The sequence below is a fragment of the Boleophthalmus pectinirostris genome, unplaced genomic scaffold, assembly GCF_026225935.1.
Source record: "Boleophthalmus pectinirostris isolate CB_2022bp ecotype Guang Dong unplaced genomic scaffold, ASM2622593v1 HiC_scaffold_19, whole genome shotgun sequence".
In the NCBI taxonomy this organism is placed as follows: Eukaryota; Metazoa; Chordata; class Actinopteri; order Gobiiformes; family Gobiidae; genus Boleophthalmus; species Boleophthalmus pectinirostris.
In genome coordinates, this window is record NW_026571140.1 from 35,745,135 (window position 1) to 35,763,756 (window position 18,622).

At 39.7% G+C, this 18,622-nt stretch overlaps 1 protein-coding gene across 1 annotated transcript; it reads left to right on the forward strand.

The window, feature by feature from the left end:
* The first annotated feature begins 14,406 nt into the window (after positions 1-14,406).
* LOC110158818 (pleckstrin homology domain-containing family F member 2-like) lies at positions 14,407-16,761 on the forward strand. The gene is made up of 2 exons (XM_020923337.2): positions 14,407-14,703; positions 15,201-16,761. Exons 1-2 carry the CDS (start codon positions 14,457-14,459, stop codon positions 15,767-15,769), a joined length of 816 nt encoding a protein of 271 aa, XP_020778996.2. The 5' UTR covers positions 14,407-14,456; the 3' UTR covers positions 15,770-16,761.
* The last annotated feature ends 1,861 nt before the right edge of the window (positions 16,762-18,622 follow it).

Below are 18,622 nucleotides of genomic sequence, written 5' to 3' on the forward strand. Positions count from 1 at the left end.
CCTTTCTTTTTTATAACGTATGATTCGTCTGTCACCGCCCGGCGTCTTGAATCCAGGCGGTGACACACAATTTTGTTTTGATTATCTCACGATATAAACTGATAGGCTCGGTTCCAGGAGTTTATTAACATGCATTTGGCCTGACCTGAAAAGTTTATGGTGCACAGAGGTGTTTCCAGTTTAATTACAGTTTATTTAAGTTCAGATGTTTTAAGGACACAAGGTACAATTAAGGCAAGCCAAGTTTATTTGTATTGCACAATTCGTACACAAAGTAATTCAAAGTGCCTTTACAGAATAAGAAATACATTAAAATCACAATATAAACTAATCAAAACATAAATAATCTTCATAAAATTAAAAAGAGAGGGAGACATTTGCCGTGTCCCAATTCGAAGGCTGCAGCCCTTCGAACTGGCCGAAAATGGGACAGGTGTAGCCCGCAGAGCCGCTCCCGTCGCCCGCCAACCGAGACACGCTGCTAACACTAACGATGAGGTAACAGCATCATAACATAACTTAAAACTCACAACAGTCTATTTTGCGTAATACAGGATCTTTCATTTCAAACATTTTAAGAACACAAGGTGCAAGTAAATTTTAGTTGTCTATTCCTAAGGGATATTTAAGTTATTTCTGAGTCAAATTCTGTTCCAGTTTTGTGTTGAAATGCATCTGATCTGAACTGAATGGTGTATGATACAGACATTACTGTAGTTGAGAACAGTTAACATTTAAAGGTACACTATTTCATTGTTTTGCAAAGACTGGGTCGCAAGAGATTTTTTATTTTTTTTATGTCGCCTTGTCACAATCTGCATGTAGGTCTGTAATAGTGAGTTTTAGTGAGTCCTCTGCAAAGGCGCATTGAATCTGTGACCTTATCGTCATTCTGCATAAGCATTTTGTCAGAATCTTCTGTCCACAGTAGGGCCAGTATTTCTATGCTTTTTCCTTTTATTACTACATATGTATGAATTGTGATTTTCTGTGCTCACAAAAATGAAGACAAAGCACAGAAACGGACTGAATGCTGCGCCTGATCTGCTGCTGCTCTCTCCTCCTGCACCCGGACTGGAACACGCTACAAAAACACAGACAGGCCCACCTATCTCATTAGAAATGTTGAAATGTTAAGACATGTTTTTTATCATTTCTAATCATTTTGTAATTATTTTATTGGCTATTTTACTCCAATATTGCTGCTTCAATTGAATGTTGAAAAGAAAAAGAAATTAGCTACATTTAGTGTCCAAATAAGCGACTTATGGATCTTTTTTATTGCTGCTTCAATTACTGTTTTTCATTTCATTTAAAACTTGAATAATACTAATTGTTCAGAGACACACGATCACTCAGTTAACAATAAAATATCCTCATTAATGTTCAATAATGTTCAAATCCACCTTTATTTTGTGATTTACGAATAATGTCTATGGTTTGTGACTTTTAAAATATGGGTCCCCAGAAAAAAAACACTACACTATTTAACTTGATGGAGGGTATGCCACCTGCTTTTCTCCTTGGAAATGTTTCACAGTTTGACCTTTAACTTGTATCTGAGTAAACGCAGAAAGTTTAACACTGCGCTGTGGAATATTCTCAGCAAAGCAACAACATCTCCATGGAAACATTACACTTTACACAACTACAGTTTACGTAACGGGGTAATGCAACTTTTCTATTTGTCACTTCTTTGTCTCATGGAGATGTTTTCACTTTGCACAGAATGTTCCACTGTGGCATTAAAGTCATCTCCTGTCAGTGTTTTATTGCTCAAAAATAATTTAAGGCTCCACAGATCTGACCTGTAACCCTGCCCGGCGTTGTCACGTACTTGTCTTTTTGGAGATAAATAAGTTTAAAGCCGTACTGTGGAATATCTCAATGAAGAAATGCACCCTCCACCAGAAAAATTACACATTGCAGCTTTTAAATGATGAACATTTAAAGCCACGAGTGCATTGTTTCTCAGTACATTTTTATTCAAACTTTTTAATTGGTTTATGATGCACAAAAATAAAAATTTGTCCTCATCAGTTAATTTAACAAACATCTTTAATTTTACACACATTTCCTTAAGGATATATCTGGAAAATCATTAATCAGCATTTGGAATTAATTGGAATTCATTGACAATGGAACAAATTTTCAATACCACAAAACATGGATCATTTTAATTTAATGATTAGAGTTGTATGTATTTGGACGTGAAAGGAATTAGGTGCATTAAGCTACTCAAACATTGGCAGACATTCAGTTCAAAGTCTATAATTACAGGGCTGTGATTTAAGTTGTAAATGTTTGGCATAGGCCCAGTAATTGTCTGATATAAGTAAAAGTAAAATGAAACCCTGTGTTTGTTGATGTTAGTTAATCAAACGATTATTTATGAAGCTTTATTTCATTCACTTCTATTGGCGCGCTATTCTAAAGAGTTTTCTTGTGTTTTTTTTGTAACCATAATTGTATGTAGTAATTTACATAAAGAAATCTTCAACGTGTATATTATTTTGAAACAACTTTATTGATTTTTTTAGAAATTTTAGCAAAACTACTCACAATATTGAATCATTACCACTATCACGGATGAATTTGTGTATTTTATTTTACATTATTCAAATTATTTAATTAGGAAATCGCTTAAAATATTTTGTAACTTTTCTGCAGGAGGACCCATCCCCACTTGTCACCATGGACATGTTAATTCTTTATCTAGAGAAGTTCCACAGCATGGCATTAACCCTAACCAATCTTACACTTATTCAATTACAGCTGTTTAAAACCTTGTAAAACATGCATTCTTACTATGAGCAGTGTCGCCCCTCCACAGATCTGACCTGCATTTTGACCTCACCCCGTTTGTCTTCTTGTAGATGTTTAATGCCATACTGTGGAAGATTTCTGGCAAAACAATGACATCATCACGGATACAAGCAGTTAGCAAAACCCCATATAAGAACATTTGCTTACGTTTTACAGAAACAAAACTTAAAACTGCTCTCTCCTTGTGCGCTGATGCGGTTCAGCTTCTGTCGGACTAAAGGACACGACTCAGGGGAATATGAGTGTTCTTTCTGGGACAGAGGGATGTTGATGATGATGATGGTGAGTCTGTTCTGTGTCTGTGTCACGTTGGAGATGGTTCATGTTTTCAGAGATCAGACGTGTGCAGGTTTAGTGCAGCTTTTTATTTAACAGTCATTTCACTCTATTTATTTTGGCTCCTGTTGTGATCAAAGGCTACGTTCAGACTGTAGCCTGAAGTGACCCAAATCCGATTTTTTGGCCCCTATGTGACCTGTATCTGATCTTTTAATGTCTGAATGACACAGATCCGATTTTTACCTCCGCCAAGGAGGTTATGTTTTTGCCGGCGTTGTCTGTTTGTTTGTTTGTGTGACTGTTAGCAACATAACTCACAAAGATGGACCGATTTGATGAAATTTTCAGGATTTGTTGGAAATGTGAAAAGGAAGAACTGATTTCATTTTGGGGGTGATCTGGAAGAAATCCTGGATTCTGGATCACTTTGAAATTTTAGTTAACATTGTGGTAAATGGGGCCAAAAATTTTGTTTCTCAATATCTTGGTTAATTATTGACCAAACCCCATGAAATTTGACTCAGGGATGGACAATGGGATTCTCTTTCATATTCCAAAGGCTGATCCGGATCTGATCCACAAGACTGATTTTATCGCAATTTATATAAAAAATGGGGGTAGTCCTTGGCGGAGGTCTGCGCTCTCTGAGCGCTTTTCTAGTTTCAAATGTGACCCAGGCCACTTTGATATGTGCTCCTAAAACCGATACATATCCGATCTTTTGACATGCGACTTCAGACTGAACGGCCAAAGCACATTCATCCGACCTACACGTTATCAACAAGCCACAAACGTCACTATTCTGCGCTGAAGTAGGCGGAAATTGTTAATGAACTCCGTGTCACTGAAGCGAAGCACATCACCACTCACCACTCTTGGCTCCGTCTCCACATCCACACGTTCCTTTCAACGGACATCGATGCCGCTGTCCTACAAAACACCACAGCCAAAAACCTCGTCCTTCTCCTTCTCAATCTCCTCCTTAAAGCAAGTAAGTTGTTCATGTTCTGGCTCCGGTACGAGAGGAACTTTAAAATCTCCAGGTGCTGCATCAATGCTCGCGTCCATGTTTGAACAACTTCCGTAAACACAGAACACGCTCACTGCGGTTGATGCCGTCGTGTCTCCAGTGCACATGCGGGACACTTCAGGGCCATTTACTGTTCACACTGGAGTCACATACAAGTCGCATTTGATTGGAAATGTGAACGACCTCGCAAAAACATCGTATTTCACAAAAAAATCCGAATTGAGCATTAAGCCCTGCAGTCTGAACGTAGCCAAAGACTGAAAAGAGTTTGTCTTTTGGATGCATGTGCACTCAACTTTATGTCGCAGTAACCGGGATACTGTATTTACATGCACCATGACGAAACCGAGATACTCAAAAAATCCGATCATACCCAGGACACTGATGTGCATGTAAACACACTCATTGAGTCCTACAGTGTCTCCAAGGAGGTGTGCCAGAGCTGAAATGTGGGACTGTGAGGCCGCAACTCCAGTGTTTGCTCTGTCAGACATAGCCTCGTCTCTGTCGATTAAAAAAGAATGTGATAAATTAAATTCTTAATGATCAATTATTGATTACTTGACTAATCATGCCCATCCTTACACAGTACACCTATAATTTTGTCTAAGGATGCACTTTGTTGATGAAATGTGAATAAAAAAATAAGAAAGTGAATTGGATTGAATGATAAGACGCACTATGCTGCACATTTTGGTGTTGCTGTGTTTTTAATAAACTTTTTTAGTGTTACCTAATCAAACCCTCTATCAGAAAAGTCACACAGTGCACCCTTAATTTTGTCACACTCTGGAAATATTCTTTGTGTATTAAATGTGCTGTAAAAAATAAGAAAGTGGAATGGATTGAATGAGAACAACCAAGCACGGCGTATTGGTTTTGTAACTTTTAAACATTTTTGTTTTTTCTAATCAAACCCTTTATCAGAAAAGTTACACCGTGCACCTTTAATGTTGTTTTAGGATGAACAATGAGAACATGAATACACTGGTTTTGTAACTTCACATTTCTGAGTTTATAATATATATATTTTTAGTGTTACCTAACCGTACCATTGCAGTTTAAAACTACGTTCACCTGCGTCATTAACACATTTTTCTCATATAATAACACTGTAGACTCCACTTAACTTTGTCTCTGTAATATAATAAAACTATTCATTCTTTATGTAACAGTGAAACAAATCTGTGAGCTACAAACCTGTTAAACTCCTCTTTTTTTTTTTTCCTAGTGCACTCGGGCGTCACACTGCACATGTCACCTGTCACTTTATATGTGCTTTCAGGACCTTTTGCACAATGTGTTCTTGTTTTAACGATGCAGTTTACAAGGGCCCTGTCACTAAGGGTGTATCAGGTCTGAAATCTGTCCGCTGTCGTCTCGTTCAGTCAGATGTTTTGGTTCATTCAAGCAGGATTTTAATCATGTAGTGTAAGATATATGAGATTTAAAGTGCTGTATCTGATTTTTACTGTGTTAAAGATCCTATATTATGCAAAACTGACTCTTGTGAGCTTTAGGTCATGTTATAATCTTGTTACCGCATCAAAAACATACCTGGAGTTGTGTTTTGTTTCATTCACATATTTGAGTAATCCTTTATTATTAGTTTGTCTACATCAGACATGTCAAACTCAGGCTCAGGGGCAAAATTAGGCCCGCAATATAGTTATATTTGGCCCGAGAGATCATATGTATTAGAGCTGGCCCGCTGGCTACAAATGGGCTATAGAGACATTATTTATTTAAAATGTTGTTATTATTTTATATTATGCTTGTTCTGGATTCAGTCTTTAAGCAAAACTATTATTAAACATTTATTTTAATAAGAAAAGGTTTAACATTACATCTCGAAAGAAGAGAAAACATGCCGATGTTGTTGAAATTTTTCAATAAATATTTAGTTTGGCCCACGACTTAGTTTATTTCCCAGTTTTTAATTTTGGCCTCTGTGAATCTGAGTTTGACACCTGGTCTACATGTCCAAAGCTCAAAATGCTCAGTTCCACCTTGTGATGTCATGAAGTGGTAGTTTTCAAGTTAACAGCTACTTTTAACCTTTTGTTCAGTAGAGATCGGCAATTCCAGGTCTGAAATTATCCAAACAATTCTAGTGAAGATGTGATATAAATGGTCACATTTTTATATAGCACATTTCTATGTTCAAAACATTCAAAGCGCTTTACATTAAGAAGCCACTCACCCATTCATACACCAGTGTACACAGACGAATACCGGCTCAACCGTCTCTCTGGATTGAAAGTCACAGCTCGAGCAGCCCATTCTCTCAGCAGGAACAATCCTTCGGGCGCCCTGTTCTCTTGGGCTGCCCACAGGGAACTGCTGTGCCCGGGAGAGGTGATGTATGGAGTTAAAAAAAAAAAATCAGCATTCTATATCATAATAAAATGAAATGTGAATGTAGCAAGACCAAATGTTGGGCCTTGTTTATGGCATTTTACCGATCTTCTTGAAGCGGCACACATTTCAGTCTGTAATATCAATATAACCCTCATTTGCTCGCAGAAGTTTACTATGAAATCATATTTTGAATAATTTTTCTTGTTCCTATGTCCTATAACATTTAGGAAGGTCTTAACTATGTATTTCATTGAAATATGTAAGATAACATCCTGAAATATTTGTGGCACACACAGTTGTGGAGTAATTTGACACAATGTATTTACTCAGTTTGTGTGTGTTTGAGACCACATAATTTTTGTATGTTTTGTTTGTATGTATGAACAAATGTGTTGAGATACATTGTAAGTTTTGGTTTTTTATATGTGTATGGATTAACAAATTTTCATAAAGGGTACAATTTAGGGTGACTTTCTAACTTGGGGACCTTCCAGCCAGGGGGACTTTCCAACTGATTCTCACACAGACACTTGGGATGAGGTGGGTTAAGTGTCTTGCCCAAGGGCACAACAACAGCATTCATCTGTCAGAGTTGGAATCACACCAGCCAACCTGTGGGTCAGTGGATCTGTCCACTAGAGATGCGTGGATGGGCTATTTTTTCATCCGCAACCGCGAACAAAACTCATCATCCGCCCGCTGTCCATTTTGCACCGAAGGTTTTCAAAACCGCACCCCCCGCCATCCGCCGATTGATTTTAGATTTTAGAACAATCATAAGCAAACAAACTAAGGAGCCTCGATAAAAATGCAAACTCTATAGCTCATTTCATTCCAAAATTGGCTCAGCGTGTATGTTCACATTCTTAATTGTCTGTAACTACCCCAGACTTACCTGGTTTTCTTGCGCAGCTAATTAACTGACAAAGTTTTCCGACTAGGCTTTTTTGAACCTTCTTGCCTTCGTGTTGGATGTTGTTACATTCTGAACATTCTGCCATTGCTCGATGTTATTTCAAAGTCATAGCCTCACTCCATCGGTCTTTCTTTAAGTTTTAAATACCCCGAGTGGCAGTCTACGCTATAATGTCTGCGTGTTTTAAAATATAACTGATATCGAAATGGCCCTATAGCCACTTATGTGTTGGCAAACAGCTGAAATAAATTAGAAATAATAAAATAAACTGCATATAATATGTGCCTCGTAAACCTTAGTCTATCAATAACCCGACACAACCTTAACCTTCAGAACATAAAAACGAGGTCAAATGGGCTAATTAAGGACATGACGTACACTTCATACTACAAGCATAGACAATGAGACTCATCTTTCCAGATGTAGGTAACAATACTAACATTTATTTTTTAATTTTTTTTTTTTAATTTTTTTAGTAGTTAATCCGCCACCCGCCCGAATTTAATTAAAATATAATTTTTCGTCACGTCATCCGCCCGACCCGCGGATTAACCGCGGATACCGCGGTTGTAACCGCAATCCGCGCATCTCTACTGTCCACTCAACCATGATGATTTCTTTAAGAGCATGATTTAAGAGCGGGATTAGAATCACAACCTTTGGGTCAGTGAACAAACACTCTACCAACTGAGTTACTGTTGTATGGAGTTTAAAAACACAGTAGAGCACTTCCTGTATTACCACATGACATCGCAAAGTGGAACAGAGCCTAAATATGCAGGGTTTGTGCTTTAAACATGAATGAATGAAACAAAACACAACTCCAGGTTTCCATATTTTTGATGAGCAAAAAACATCATAAAATAAATGAGAAAATATCTTTACATGGAGCTTTTAAAAACATGAAAAAACAGTTTGCAGTGGCCCAAAGTTATTCCTCATTTACCTTATGCATTCAAAGCATCCTAATTATTCACCGAGATGAGTTTATAAGAGCTTTTTACAACTTTCCAGAGCGGATTTTTGCCATCACGATAACGCTAAGAAGAAGTAGCATGCTTACAGTGCACTTCCTGATTCTCAGACAATAAAGCACATTAATTATTAGACGCAGACAGCTGATTTATTTTGACCTCAATTGCTGCTTAGCTATACACTTTATCTGTACTGGAGCATGACCAGTTTTGGTGCATGTTTGTGTAATTGTTTTGAGAATTTCTTTTCTTTTTTTTTTTTTTTTTTTCAAATTTGTTTATTTGACTTATACAGAAATTGTACAAAATTTACATTAAATCATAAATAGTAAAACTAATTTAAAAGGCAATCTGCACAATCTCCTTTTATATTAAAATGACACAAAAAGAAAAACAAAACAAAACACACCAACACTCTTCATCTAAATGACAAAAAATGTAAAAATTTGTTAGACATCCTGACAATCCTTACACATTATGTGCCCAAATAAAATTAATTAAAATAAAGTAGAAGAGGCTCAAATTATTAAATAACTAGATAAAAGTGAGCAAAGAAAGGAACTCCTGAAAATAGTTAATCAGGAATAGAAGAGAAGCTCTTTGTAGAATTGTAAATGTTTTGTATAGTTTATTTGCCTTTTATGCATTTCCTTTCCGGTCTAGAACACAAACTTTTATAATAATCACTGCTGGACTGTTTCTAGAAGTACAGAAAGCTGGACGCGTCTCACTGCACGACACGTGAAGCTGTTCAGCCATGGGCCTTGGTTTAATTACAGGTTTGGCTCAAATTTGTCAAAACTTCAGGTACTTTTCCCAGACGCTGACAAGGTAAACACATTCTCAAGTAAATACACTGTTACCGCAAAATTATTAAGTAGTAGTAGCCCGGTACTTTCAGACTAATAGTGACTTCCGGACTAGGGATGGGCTTGATTAATCGATTATTAAGAATTTCATTGATTACATTCATTTTAATTGACAAACCGAATGTAGGTTGCTGTGCGTAGCGTAGTGTGACCAAACAGGGGTCCGTACATGTGTCTCTCTGCACTCAGAAGGAGCGAGCAAACACAAACAGTCGGTCAGTCTGCAACGTGCCGAAGCGCAAATGCGTATTTAACGATGACTTGTACAAGAAATTCCATGCTTTCCGTTCTGGTCAGGACAAATGGGAGTCCATGTGCACTGTGTACAAAGCAGCACATATGTTTCAGTGTACAGTGGGAAAAATCTTTGCCAGGTGAGAGTAGAGCAATGTCGATGACGAGGCCCCACCTCCCTCCCCCGTACGTTGTCCTGGTTTTGACAAATGCAAATATGGTCAGACTAACCTGTATTGCACTGAGTCGTGCCGCATCAGCGCACAAGAGCTGTTTTTTTTTCCATCGCTTAGTTTATGCAAATTAGCCATGCTCTCGTTCCTGTGAGAGTTGTGCAAAGCTGCATTAAACACATGATAATGTCAAACAGGCTGATGTGGCTCTAGAGTGGTTACGGTTTATATATCGTAAAGTTGAATTTATTTATGCAGATTAGTAGTGCAGATAGTAATAATAATGATGATAATTTTAATATAAAAACGTTAATGATTAATCGATAATCAATCGTTAATTCTCCCGACGATCGATTAAGAAAATTTTATCGAATGCCCATCCCTATTCTGGACACCACACAAAATGATTTCATGGCACTGAAGACTACTTTGAAACCTTTTCTGTAATGCTTATTAAGATATTTCCTTCCCTGGAATTAAGAATATGCACTTGTGTACAAAAAAATACTTTACAAAGATGTGAGTCTGGTGATTGGCAGGTGGATTAGCCAATCAGGGACACGCAGGGTATGTCTGTATCAAAACAAATATGGCTGAGTGGGGCAGATGGGACAAATTAGACCTGAAGGGCCAAGTTTGTAGCCTGATTCATCAGCCGGTTTCACTTTGTGGAAACCGTCTGACCTTGCAGCATTAGGATTCGTTCGCTCAACAGTAGGCAGGTACTTTTTTTGTTTAACCAGTCACTGCTATTTGGTCGGTATGTATGCACAATGCACAAAATCCCATAGGAAGAAGGACAATAACGTCTTTCCCCTTTACAAAACATTCTCTTTGTTCCGGCTTTAAATCCTCGATCTCGGGAATCGTTGCCAACACAGAATGTCTGTCTTCGTCTACATCCATCTCGACCGCTTTGTTTACTGTTGTGCTGCACCATAAAAAGGGACCCAGACAGATGCTTGAGTTTGACGTCATGGCTTCACAGCTCTTCTCTGACTGGCCGGTGCATAGTCTATAACTTCTGGGGTTCTTGTACACCGTCTAGCGCAGGGGTCTACAACCCTTTTCTTCCGGTGAGCTACTAAAAAATTGAAATTCCAAAGAGCTCCTCATTTTATTGGTCACAATATTGAGTACATTTAAGAGCCACGGCCTTAGATGGGGCACAGTTAGATGTTTATAGGCTTACAAAGTGCACAATGTTAGTCATCAAAATTACACATTTACAACTGTAATAGCCTTTTAATCAATCCAATTTTAGTTATTCAGGACAGTACGTATACCATATTTTCCGGGCTATTAGGCGTACACTTAAGCCTCCAACCGCATCAAAAAACGACTGCACGCCCCGCAACCCAGAGTGCCCTATACACGAATCCACTCGGGTGTCCCAGCACGACGTCAGTAAACTACAAAGCCGCACCACCCGCAGCGCACGCAAACACACACGGAGCAGACAGCGACCGCACAGTGAAAAACACCCACAGACACACTCATCACTCCACACGCCGACGAGGAACGGAACGAAGGAACGAACTGAAAAAGCGAGTGCAATGTGCCACTTCTAGACACGACTGAACAACTGAGTCACTGCGAACACGCCGACAATCCAGCGGTCCCAGACAGCACCCTCCCTACACGCCACAACTGAACAAAGCCCAGAGTCACCATGAATGCGACAAACAAAGTCCAACTGACCCGTCAAACTGTTGTGTTTCGTTTAAAGTCCAGTGCAGTTTATATGTGAAAAAAGTTTGAAAATAGACCGTTTAATGACAGTGCGCCTTATAATCCAGAGCGCCTAATAGCCCGGAAAATAGGGCAATTCAGAAATCCCTTGGCGAGCTACTTGTAAGGAAGTGGAGGGCTACTGGTATCTCCCGAGCAACAGGTTGGAGATCCCTGGTTTAGTGTATTCTAGACCTATAGTCACTGGAGAGAAATGAAATTGAGCGGAGGCACTAGGTGGTGCCAGCCTGGCTACCTAGTTTCTCTATTTCTATTTTGATTCTACTGTGTATTGAAAAGACTGTCAGGAGATGGGAAGGAGGAGCATCTTGTCTATTTCTGAATATTTAAAGCCAATTTAATCACACATTTCTTGCAGAGGAGCAATTTTTTGTGCAAGCTATCATTAGATTTGACCTTCAACCTGCTAATGCACATTTATTTTGGCCCGGCCAGCAAAAAAAACTCTGTTCACCCTGCACTAAACTGTCATCCTGAAGCGAGACAAATGTGTTATGTTTTTAATGAGCTCCTTTGTTTCACCAACACAAAACAAATCTAACTTCACGGTCACGTTTGGTTCTGACTCAAGACGCGACAGAGGGCGTGGGACCAGTCTGCAAAACCTCTGCTATTATATTTCCCTTTGCATGAACATAACCAGGCTTCAAATATGTTTTAAGTTCACAAACCCCACTGAATGTAAATGTTAGTGCAATGAATTCTTGTTGTTTTTGCATTGTGTCCTTGGGCAAGACACTTCATGTGCATTTCCTGCACAGACAAAGCAATATTTTTCTCTGTAGTGAAGTTGTCAGCAGTAATATTTCACCACTTGTTTGGTCCATAGTCTGACCTGAATATTTGTGGTGCGGCGAGCCCACGTGTGATGGATTTGCACGTGCAGAAAAAATATTGACTCATGGTTCAAATTAATAGAGGACAAACCCATCTCTCTCTCTCTCTCTTTTTCTCTTTGTCTTCTCACACTGAAAATTGCTGAGACAGAGAGACAGTGAGGGAGGAGAGAGGAAGGAGCTGTAAGACAGGTTCGACTGAAAATACTGGAAACGTGAGCTCACCTTTAGTCCTGTTAACGCCCACTGATTGAAACTTGGAATTGAGTCACTGGGAATTTTAGTTTTATATAAGAAATACTTTGTAATTTCACAGGAAAGAGAAAAATAAATAAACAAGTTGCATGGAAAATGATAAGACGGATTTCCGTTTACCAAAAATGAATGAACAAAAAAGAAAACAGTAAGAAAATCCATGTATTATTAGTTTTTCAATATAAAACCAAAAATAAGAAAACAAAAAATAACTGTTTACTTCATGAATTGTCTCCAAAACCAAAATAAAGAAATGGATAATGATTTGTTTTTTCAGTTTTCGATTTTGTGTTTAAATGAAGAATGGAAAAAAACGGATAACGGCCTCCGTTTACGTGACTCCTGGTCTGGTCCCGGTCTGGTCCCAGTCTCAGTCTCGATCTCAGTCCCGGTCTGGTCCCGGTCTCAGTCTTGGTCTGGTCTTGATCTGGTCCTGGTCTCAGTCCCTTTCTGGTCCCGGTCTCAGTCCCGGCCTGGTACAGGTCCGGTCCCGGCCTAAGTCCTGGTCTCAGTCCCGGTCTCAGTTCTGGTTTGGTTCCGGTCTGCTCCTGGTCTCAGTCCCGGTCTGGTCATAATCTCAGTCCCGGTGTCAATCCCGGTCTCAGTCCCGGTCTGGTCCCAGTCTCAGTCCCGGTCTGGTCCCGATCTCAGTCCCGGCCTGGGCTTGGTCTCAGTCCCTTTCTGGTCCCGGTCTCAGTCCCGGCCTGGTACAGGTCTGGTCCCGGCCTAAGTCTTGGTCTCAGTCCCGGTCTCAGTTCTGGTCTCAGTTCTGGTTTGGTTCCAGTCTGCTCCTGGTCTCAGTCCCGGTCTGGTCATAATCTCAGTCCCGGTGTCAGTCCCGGTCTGGTCCCAGTCTCAGTCCCGGCCTGGGCTTGGTCTCAGTCCCTTTCTGGTCCCGGTCTCAGTCCTGGCCTCAGTCCCGGTCTCAGTCCCTATCTTATTTTTGGTTTTATATTGAAAAACGAATGAACAAATGAAACACGGTTTCAAGAGGTACATTCTAGTTTACGGTATGCCACATGCTTGTCTTCATGGAGATATTGCTAAAAGTCAGGTCTGTGGAGAGGCGAGCCTGCACACAGTGAGAATGCATTTAGTTTCACGCAGTTTGTTTATTTCTTTGTTTGTTATTTGCATGGAATTAAACTTTTCTTACATGCATTTCTTCAATTGCATGCATTTTATTGCTCCAAAATATTCTCGCCTCTCCACAGATCTGACCTGCAGCTTGGTCTGGGGGCATCTCCAGAAGTTTAATGCCATACTATGGAGCATTCCAGACAAACAAAGCAACAAAATGTCCATGAAAACAGTCAGTCAGTAGCAGGTCTTTTCATACTGAAATTTATAGCTTGTAATTTTTCACTTAATGTGTATACACAACCAAATCTTTATTGCATATTTTGCTTTTGGCTGCATTGTCTAATAATTGTAGCCTGAATTAGTCATTTAATTATCAACAAAAATGCATTGAATGAACTTAGTGCCCAAATATAACTAGTTATTAGTCTATTTTTAACTGTAACCTATTTTTAACTTTAGTCTAGTTTTGATTGTAGCCTATTTATACATATATATTCTTTAACATTGGATTGTTTAATTAGGACTATTGTATTTACCAAGTTGGACTTTTCAGACTTTAATCTCTTATATTTCCAGTATTTTATGTTTGAAAATTTTCTTTAGGTGCTGTCCCTAAACTCCACTCCCATGTGCCGGGAAACACTGACACCGCTCCCAGTTTAATGCCACTTTCTTCCTCGTACATTTTCAAACTCGACTCCTCCTCTTCTCAAAACAGGTTTGTGTTTTGTTTTGGGCTCTGGAAGTCCCTGTTGCCACACCTCCCCGCGGCGCCTTTAAAAACTCGCCTCTTCCTCGCTCACCTGCAGACAGCTCTTTAAGCACAAGCAGCTCTTTATGCACAGACACGGACTTAACCAAAGCCAAAATGGGAGATACACTCTTGTTCCCGAACGATAACCAGCGCCGGATCGAAGCGGTGCAGAAGTCTTTTGGACCGACAGGGGCGCGTCTCGTGGACCCCAAGAGAGTCCTGATCGGGGAGGGCCGCCTGATGAAGCAGAGCCGGCGCGGACCCCAACCCAAAGCCTTTTTTCTGTTCAACGACGTGCTGGTTTACGGCAGCATCGTCATCAACGGACGCTGGTTTAAGAAGCAGAACATCATCCCTCTAGGTGAGAAAAGAAACTGTCTTATCTGCATGTTTAGAGTGTGCACATTGCTTTATAACTAGGAAAAATCATGCTTCTGTGTAAATTATAATATGCATTTAGTCAGAAAATTGTCTGAAAAGCAAAATTAAGTGTGTGGTCTCAGCAGAATTACAATTAATAACAGATTAAATTTCATTGTACTATTTTGGACTCACATGGGCGCTTCCTGTTGCATTATTCAGTCACTATAAACTGCTGGAGGTAAGCCACTTCTGTAGCCACAGCTGCCCTGGGGCCGACTGACAGATGCAAAGCACCCATGCATATAAATTATCATCATATGGAAAAACATTTTGCACAGAATTGCTTTTAAAAATGTGTCTAGTAATAGCAATAATCAGTGCACAATAGTCCAGTGTTGGGAGATTGAGTCCTGACTGCTGAATGTCTCTCTTCACACTCATCTTTATTTTGTCTCTTTGCCGGGGTACTAATGAGTCTTGTGCTTCTTTTTCCAGGCGACATTCAGCTGGAGGACCTGGAGGACGGCTACATGAGAAACCAGTGGCTCATCAAAACCCCGGGGAAGTCCTTCTACGTCTCCGCCGCGTCCCAGGAGGAGAAGCAGGCGTGGATCGAGCACATCGAGGTGTGCAAGACCCGCCTGCCCAGCTCCGGACGACCCCTCGCCATGACCTGGATCCCGGACCACGCCTCCGCCATCTGCATGCGCTGCTCCAGGAAGTTCACCGCGACCCACCGCCGCCATCACTGCAGGAAATGCGGCTTCCTGGTGTGTGGACTGTGTTCCAGAAAGCGCGCCGTGATCGGAAATCTGCATCCCACCAAGAGGCAGAGGGTGTGCAGGCTGTGCCATAGCAGCCTGAGCGAGAAAGAGGGGGAGTGCAGGGAGCGTGGAAACAGCACTGGTGGACTCCTCTCTGATGAAGACGAGCAGGCCAGCTTTGAAGATCATTTATATGAAGATTACATCGAAGAGGACTACGATCCCGCGAGCTGGGCTGAAATGGACTCTTTCGCTCCTTATGTTTACCTCAAGCCCGAGCACGTCTGGCCTCGTCTGTGAAGCGATGTTAAACTTTAAGGTCCTATATTACACAAAATTGACTCTTGTGAGCTTTTAGTCATGTTATAATGTTGTAACTTCACCAAAAACAGACCTGAAGTTGTGTTTTGTTTCATTTACGCATGTTAAATCTACATCTCCAAAGCTCAAAATGCTCTGTTCCACCTTGTGCTGTAGTTTTCAAGTTTTGTACCTTTTTTTTTCAGCAGAGATTGGCAGTTCCAGAGCCGAAATTATCCAAATGATTCTAGTGAAGGTAACTGTGAGAAGAACTGGCCATGTTTTGATGAGGAAACAGCATTATAACAGATCAGAAAATACAATAATATGGGGCTTTAAACTATTACCACAAGTGCCATGGTACTGAAAGTTTGATATGCTGCATCAATCCAACTATGAAAGTACGAAAATGTGCACATCTTTAAACAGTGTGTTGCCTACAAGTATTTGAACAGAAGGAGAACGTGTCCTCTGAATCTTACCTCTTGTAAACATGTGACGCTGCTCTGACACAAACTACATTACACTGTACCGCGTGTGTCACAGGAGCAGTGGATTTATGAAGGATGATAAGGACATGTTCTCTTATCTTATATTTACTAGTACTTTGAAGTGAAGCAGGAGTAAGCCCAGTTAGTAATGGGATTTGAGACTGCTGGGAATACCACAGGGGGGCAGCAGTGGCTCTAATGGATGCTGCCGTTGTGTCCTTATGCAAGACACTTCACCCACATTGCCCAGTGTGAATGTGGTGTGTGAGTGAGTGAATGATGGTGATCAGAGGGGTCGATGGAGCACATTGTCAGACCACACCGCAGAGTGTGGAGTGAATGAATTGGCTGATGCACTGAAAAGCGCTTTGGTGTCTCGAAACGCACCACATGAATCCAATGTTTTTATTACTGTGTAAGTCTAATGTGAATTTTTTTGTACTCTTTTAAACAGAGATGAAGCTCTCTTGTACATAATACTAACAAATGTTTGTATGTGAACCACTCAATTTTGTATTTTAAATAAACTTAAAGAAAACGATCTTCAGCTTTTTGTTCTTGTTTGACTGTTTGCAGATGGAAGCAACAACACAACACTATACAAGCTACATTTAATTCAAAATATATTAATAATTTAATATAACATTTATTAGAGATGTAACAATAACTGAAATATTGTTATTGTTGTTCTCGTGGGCCCTCACAATATATCGAATTACAAGTCTCTTTGCTTAAATTAAGAGTTATGGTGCAGCAATAGCTAAAAAAATTAAATAAATACAGCGAGAACTACATAGACCATGATCCTTTGCTCCATTTCAATGCAGACTACAAGAAGAAATAACAGTTCTTTTAAGTCTTAGTTCTTTGGGGTAAGTCTTGTCAAGGTATTTTAAGAGGAAAAAGTCACATATTAACAGTTTTGTTTGCAGCCTCCACAAAATATCATGAGATGTATATCGTGAAAATATCATACCGAGAGATTTGGATATTTTTACATCCCTAATCGTGAGTCTCTCCACCATATCGTGAGCTTTCCCCCTTTGCAATAATTATCGTTCGGTGAGGTTCATACCATGACAATCGTTATACCCCTTTACACAGATCAAATGTAAACACCTAAACACATAAAACATCCAAATTCAGAGTTGAATCTTCTGCGTTTTCATGTCCTCGAGCCTTTTGCAGTTCACAGGACCAGCACCTCAAATATATCAATAGTAAATAAAAAAAATTTATCATAAAACAAACACAGAATCTCCTTAAAACTAAGCAGGAGGGATAATTTACACTGGCAGGTTTGGCCCATACTCTTTTTGCACATGTTGTTATATTTTTTTAGCTGTGGGAGCTGCCTTGACATGTCCTCTTGACCAGAACTTAAACCTGTCTTTGTAAAGGTTTAATCGTGGATGTCGAAAACTTCAGTTTGTTTTTGTTTTGACAGTCGGGCGGCCATATTGGTGAGGACCTGTCAGACCAGTTCAGTCAGTTTCTGTGAACTCTGCTGTTCTTTTGACAAGTTCAGATTTTATCACTTTACCCTGTCATTATTTTCAATTAGCACATATGTCCTGACTTTTCTTCTGTTCAATAGACCTGTCAGCAATTATAACACAACACGGAACCCTCCAGCACAGACTGTTCTAGCACAGGAAGATGAAGCTCACTTTTTCATGAGCAGTTCAATCACGCTTCAATATTCTTGTGTATTTGTCTGGATTCAGTGTAAAATAAACCAGTGTATATCATTTATTTCCAAGTATTTTAGCAAGTTGTTGTTGTTGTTTTACTGTGATGGCAAAACTCACCTCTGGTCTCTGAAAGTTGTGAAAAACACTCATGAAGTCTTTGTGGTGAATAGTTTAGATGTTAATAATGCATAAGGTAAACGAGGAATAACTTTGGACCACTGAAAACTTTTAAAAATGTTTATGTTTATAGTTTTGTTTTTCACAGTTTAAGACATTACAATTGGGAACAACACCTTTAACACGGCCTGTAGATGTCTATAGAACTGAAAATGTTGGGAAAAGTAATTTCCTTTTTACATGCTTTTGGAGAATATTGCACAACTGTTTGAGTACAGATCATTTTAGACACATCAGAAAGGAGATCTGTGGTTCAGTTCACTGTATGAGGCTTTCTTGTGTGAAGTTTTCATGTCCTTCCTGTGTCTGATTTCCTCACAGTTCTCAAATTCACATGAACAACTGACTAATCCTTCAGCTATACTCAACATCTGGAGATGGGTGGTAGAGTGTTGCAGTGTGATGGGTGTGTGGCTCCACACAGGTATACACGAGGTACTGTATTACACAAAATGAACTCTTTATAAATTTGTCTCACGAAAAACATACCC

Excerpts from the sequence above, each read along its gene's own strand:
- LOC110158818 (XM_020923337.2), top strand. The coding sequence starts at position 14,457 with ATGGGAGATACACTCTTGTTCCCGAACGATAACCAGCGCCGGATCGAA. Across the intron at positions 14,704-15,200 it reads GCAGAACATCATCCCTCTAG|GCGACATTCAGCTGGAGGAC; the intron begins GTGAGAAAAGAA and ends TTCTTTTTCCAG.